The 6000-nt window shown below is 49.0% G+C and overlaps 2 protein-coding genes across 2 annotated transcripts; one reads left to right on the top strand and one right to left on the bottom strand.

The window, feature by feature from the left end:
* Positions 1 to 549: 549 nt before the first annotated feature.
* On the bottom strand, positions 550 to 1870 carry BGZ61DRAFT_283949 (uncharacterized protein; the record flags this gene model as incomplete). Its single annotated transcript, XM_046238495.1, has 2 exons — positions 550 to 1749; positions 1805 to 1870. Coding segments are annotated over 2 exons (1266 nt in total), but the record flags the coding sequence as incomplete, so codon positions are not given.
* Positions 1871 to 2385: 515 nt separating this feature from the next.
* BGZ61DRAFT_542378 (NADP-dependent oxidoreductase domain-containing protein) lies at positions 2386 to 3524 on the top strand (the record flags this gene model as incomplete). The annotated part of the gene is made up of 3 exons (XM_046255180.1): positions 2386 to 2526; positions 2580 to 2732; positions 2790 to 3524. 3 exons carry the CDS (start codon positions 2386 to 2388, stop codon positions 3522 to 3524), a joined length of 1029 nt encoding a protein of 342 aa, XP_046093162.1.
* Between the last annotated feature and the right edge of the window lie 2476 nt (positions 3525 to 6000).

Genomic DNA, 6000 nt, shown 5'->3' with positions numbered 1-6000 from the left:
AATTATAGTGAGATGTCACATACGCAATTTGATATATGCAATAGCAGAAGTAATTGATTAAGTGATGTAAAATGAGAAGGTTGTTCCTTTTTCTTCTTAAGGGTTCAGGGCAGGCTTTTTATGCCTTTTCTGAGCTATGTGGAATCAACTAGAAGATGCTTGATAAGCCAGTGGCAATAGGTGGCAACTTTTATCTTTGATGGCGATATTTATGCCGCCACCCGAGGTCACAATCCAACATGAGAAATAGGTATTGTTTTCGCTGGCTCAGTATTGATTCAGCGTCTATGTTGCTGCCACTCGACTGTCAAGGAGATACCGTAGCTCAACAAATGATAACCCAGTTTGGCCATTCGATACATGTAAGAATACGTCGCGGTGAGGGTACCTTGACTCCCGTGAAAAGGGAGTCGGCTTTGCTCGGGGCGCTGCTGCAGTTCGAAGACCCCTGGAGATATGGCCTTGCGTAATCAATCAGCTGCCGTGGAAGCTGTAAGATTCCGTGAAATGTCAATCCGTTTATCGCGAAGCCTCGCCTGTCATCGTCATGACTGACTCCCTGATTGCTAGGTCAACTGCCCCTTTTTGAATCCCCGGTGCAGGCCCTAAACAAACAGCGTTTGATGCGAGCACAGAAACCAGTTTGTCGAGATTTATGGTTATTCTGGCACTAGGTGTCGCTGCCGGGACACTTAAATTCTGATCGACGGCATTCTGCTGTTGCTGTAGTGTCGAAAAGTCTGCGTACTGTTGCGGCGATGGCGTGAAGCTCCAGAGCCCGGATGGAATGTGCTGACCCTCAATATCCGCTCTCCCGAATATCGTGAAGCCAGCACGTGTCAAGGCCGTGCTATCATACATAAGAGGTGGAACAGAATCGACGGAGGGCAAAACCAGTTCCAGCATGTCTCCTACGTCTTCGCCGCGGACACATATGCCTCGCTCAGCAAGGTATTCTTCGACATCGCATGCCTCGAGCCACTCGCCCTTGAGGTCCGGAATCGTCGTCTGCAGCACCGTTCTCGTGCGTCCGGGCTGCAGCATCTGTAATTTCGGTGGCGCGGATCGTGGCACGGCGTACTGGCGCGTGCCTTCGATGGTGCGGTACATCTTGGGGAGGACATTCAGCATCGACTCGGTGTACTGTGCCTCTCTCCAGTATCCGTCCGTAATTTCTTTTGCCTGCCTCACGCTCATCGTCACGAGAACATCTGAGCGAGCGATGCTGAGAGCAAGCAGGACGCTCGGAGGGTCCCAATCTTTCGGCGGGAGCTGGTGGGAGAATATCGCAATGGCGCGGAGCAAGCATGCATGAAGCATGCGATATGTTAAGGAATATGTTCTCAGACCGTCGTCTTGCGGTAGGTTTAGACCATGCTGAAGGTCGCTCATAGCAGCTTTGTCTGGGTTAAGCCACGGCAGAAGTGGCCTAGAAACCTCTGTAATGGAAGATTGTAGCAAGTTTGCTGCATATGTCTGTTCACCATTGTTGTCTGCTGCGTTGTCACTCCGTGCCCGTTGGGCAATGGTTGTGAGCTTTACGGCGGTTTTGCTCAGATGTAAAAGAATATCCGGAGGAAGACTGGCAGGGCCTTTCTGAATAATATAATCCTGGAACTGAGCGAAAGACTGCAATGCTTTGTTCAGAGATCCCTCAAGTCTGGAGGCCCGCGCTTCGGCCAAAACCAGTGCGCCTTGCTTCCGGCTGCGGTAGGATCGCTGCGCTATTCTTTGTCTCACCTTTTTTACCTAAGAAGATGCGTGAGCTTGGGATTTCTCAGCACAATGCATTGGTCCTTCATACGATTTCTTCGTCACCGCGGTTTTCCGTCATCTCCGAGAGTCGAGGCCGTCCTGGTCGGCGTCGAGGTTGAAGCGCAAGCTTCGCCTCTATAGCGTCGGCCGTTCCCGCGTCCATTTTGTAATCAGGAAATCACCAGTAGTGCCTGCATATATGTAATGAATAACCCCCGAACGGACAAAATGGAGAATGAATTTGTCTGGACTTTGTCTGAACTTTGTCTCCCTGATTGCGGAAGCCATTGAAATTGCTTGGCCTCCTGAAGCGCTAGCGCTTACAAATCAGCTATTCAGAAGCAGGTTAGACAAATTATTTGTCTGAAGCGGGCCCTCATATGCTCGCTATCCTGATCAGGAAATAGTTGTTTGGCTTAACTACACATGTTAAGACCTGGGTGTTGCATTTGAAATGCAGGTCTAGGAGTTGAAAGCCTGTGGCTTGCAAGTCAAACGCATATAAAAATGATATCAAGATTTGATAGAATGGAAGTATTGAATCCTCCAGCTAAGTCACCACCAGAAGCTTCGCCCCAGTAACAAAACATCCTATCTCACATTTGCTTTATATTTATCAAAAAAAAAATCATGTCTGCGCTTAAGGACTCAAAGCTTGTTGCCATTTCGGTGGGCACTCATACATGGAGGCCAGATGATGAGAAGGTTGACAAAATTGTGGCTATTTTGAAAAAGCACAACGTCAAGAACTTGGATACAGCCTTTGCCTACGTAAGATTCGCAAATGGCAGGAAAAGAATTGACTGCTGACACAGAATTGACAGGGTCAAGGACTCTCTGAGCAGTCGTTGGGAAAGAGGAACTTGGCAGCACAATTCGCCATTGACACTAAAGCCGACACAGCTATAATTCCAGGCTCCGGAAGGTCTATTGCGGCTTTTACAAAGAAGAGTCTGGAGGGACTACAGACTGAAAAGGTGAGAAAGAGTGCCTGAAGCCCGTACACAATGGTTTGTTTTTAATTTAATTTATAGGTCCGAGTTTACCTCCTTCATGGTCCGGATGAATCAACCCCCTTCAGCGAGCAGATTGAGATCCTTCAGAAGCTATACAAGGAAGGAATTTTCGAAAAGCTTGGTATTTCAAACTTCACCAAGGACCAGGTTTTAGACATCTACAATGCCGCCAAGTCGAAAGACTACGTCCTCCCCACCGTCTACCAGTCCAGTTACAGTCTCATTGTACGACGCAACGAAGCGGAGCTCTTCCCCACGCTCAGAGAACTTGGATTCTCGCTGCAAGCCTACTCCCCTATGGGCAATGGCTTCCTCGCCAAGACACCGGAATACATCGAGCAAGGCCGTGGCAGCTGGGACCCAAATACGCCATATGGCCAAATCCAACGGGACCTATTCTATAAACCGTCTTACCTGAAGCTGCTCAAGGAGTTTGGGCAGCTCTCGGAAGACTCGGGTGTGAGCCGGGTCGGCTTGGCGTACCGATGGGTCAGGTTTCACTCAGTGTTGGATGGCAACCTGGGAGACGAGATGATTATTGGTGGTGCGACTACGGAGCAGGTGGAGGAATCGCTCGTGGAGTTGGAGAAAGGGCCGCTTGAGCCTTGGGTCGTGAAGAGGATTGATGAGCTATGGGAGATCGTCAAAGATCACGCGCCGGTGGACATTCTCGGATCGGCACGCAAGGTCGCCCGGACGGCAACTTATAATGCGAAGTTTCTGGACACGAACCGTACTTCTGACAATGCCTGATCTGGTCTAGTCTCTGAATTTTAGATTTATTTCTCCAGATTCTCTCCGCAACAGTTTTATTAAAGGCTCAATATGAGATGTCCGTCATGGTCAGTGAGGCTTGCTCGGTAATGCGCACACTTCTCTAGTCTTGCTCCTCCCGGTGCAGCTTGAATACTGCAGTGAATTTCGAGAAAAGACTTGCCTTCAGTAGAGCGCATTGCGCACTCCCTCAGCAGAGAGAGCCTGGAGTCGGCTCTACCGGAGCTTGAGCTTTCCGGCCAAACTGCCGACGAGAGGATCAAAGAGCTGCTCAAAAGCGTTTCACTCTATAGCTTCAGACATAGAAATCTTCGAATAAGCCAATGCCGTCTACTAAACTCCTCTGCTACCCACCCCATGAGCTCAAGTCTCTCTCTGATCTGAACGGCTCTCTTCCACACTCGCTCACCCAGCTCGATTATATCTAGTGGAGCGGAGGATGGGGGTAATGGTGAAGTGATATTTCCAAAGTTCCCTAGGTCTGAAATGTCAAGGTACTGAAGACTGCTGAAGAGCCACTGTTGCTTTGGATTTAAGATATTGTCAATATCACTTAGACGTCGACCTGTAGACAGATGTTCGAGTTTTTGGGCAATGCACTGGAGTAAGCAGACTTGGGAAGGAACCATGTTAATACTCTTGAGGCTAAGGGAATGAAGAGTATGGGGTAGGTGTTGTAGAATACTATCGACGTCTTGTGTGCTTAATAACGGGTTGCCACCTATACCAAGAGATCTTCCCGGGGCGCGTAGTTCTATTATTGCCACGGACTGACCATCCAAACATCCCATTAATGCTTCTTTACGCTCTAATATCTTCCTGAATATCTTCAAGATATGTGTCAGGTACTGTACGATTTCCTAAATTGATTAGTGCGGCATCATCCATGAGGCGCTTTCCATTTACCTCCATACATTTCGTAGCCGTTAAGTTTTCTGAGGTGAGATAAGCTATACCAGCAACGATATAAAACTTTTTATAGTGTCCATATTCTTACGCGAACTAGAGCAGTATGATGGTATACTCTTTCTCACGACAAACTAGAGTAAGCAAACTAAAGGCCAGCCGCCACGAAAGCGTGTTCGAACCGAGGTGCGACGTCAGACAAGAGAAGTGGGAGCCAGTGTCCTGCGTTGTTTGGAGGAGGATTTCAACGAAAAAGAGCAACTGTCCAACAGTCAGGAGTGGTGTAGGCCTATTCCGCTGGAGCGGAAGACGTCGACCGTGCAGGAGTTCTACAAGGCATTCCATAATCCGAGCACGTTGCCGATATGTACCTGCATTTTCTGTTATCGAAAGTGTGCGACGGATGAGTTGAAAAAATAACATGGGACGAGTGGGCGTCGAGTCCTCTCGAAAAGCGAGATGGCTCACCACTTTCATGCCGGATATGCTTTCCCATGGGGAGCAATATCTCGAGCTGTGGAGAATGTGTGCGTCACCTGAAGCGGAGCAGCCCGTCACCGGCTGCCCAACTACACTGCCGCCTCGGATGCGAGCACATGTTTCCCGATGAGCTCAAGGGTCTGACCCCGGTCGAGGAGAAGCTGATCGCATTGAACTCATGCTACGGGTTCATCACGAGGTACAGTATCCCGGATGGGAAATGACAGGGCGTGGAGTACCCGAGGCATATTAAGGGGCATATCACGGTATTTCCAAATAATGTGCAAGAGCTGGTCACGAAGGTCTTGCCTCATCCACTCGTGACAGTTATGGAGGAAATCCATGTGTCGTGGCACGGCGCAGAGAAACCGGCACCAAGTGATCTATCGGCACTCTTTTCTGTGCGGCGCCGAGTTGTTGAAGGGGCTTTAGTCTGGCTGAAGAAAAATAATCCTCATTATGCGGACATAGAGATCGATGTGGCCGAGATGGATAGCTGGGGCTGGTCTCTCCATGTGTGCCCTCGCAGGTATACGAGCGCATGGAGCGAAACGAACCGTCGGCATGGGAAAAGACGCGGACAGCTCAGGTCGTTCCTTATAAAACGAAAAGGTTGCAGGTCATGTTGAAAAGGTCTAAGTTGTTGGAAGAACTGAGGATTCCCCCTCAACTTCAGGATTAAAGTTAAGGTTTGAAGTCCTAAAACTTAGATCGTAGGACTTTCTAGGACTCAAGTCCTAGAATGGACCACTCGAAGATATAAGGTCTTAAAGGTCCTTTAATTGCAAGAAGAACAATAACAATAAGAACTACTTTCTCATCAAGTGCACTCAGCATTCCTGCGCAATCCAACAACATAAGTTACATGTGTCTGTGAGGAGCACAGCTCATTACATAGTATCCACATCTCTGCCGCCAGCAGATCAGACCATCTTAGTCATACGGTCTCAACAGTTCCGCCCACGGAGCGTGGGATAGATGACGACGGATCTATGTAGATCGGGGAGGTCTTAGCAGTGCTCAATCAAGGGGAAGACGCACTAGGTGGACAGCGTCGAGAGCCGGGTTA

Source organism: Ilyonectria robusta (genome assembly GCF_021365365.1).
Source record: "Ilyonectria robusta strain PMI_751 chromosome Unknown BGZ61scaffold_120, whole genome shotgun sequence".
NCBI lineage: Eukaryota > Fungi > Ascomycota > Sordariomycetes > Hypocreales > Nectriaceae > Ilyonectria > Ilyonectria robusta.
This window is presented reverse-complemented; position numbering and strand designations above follow the sequence as displayed.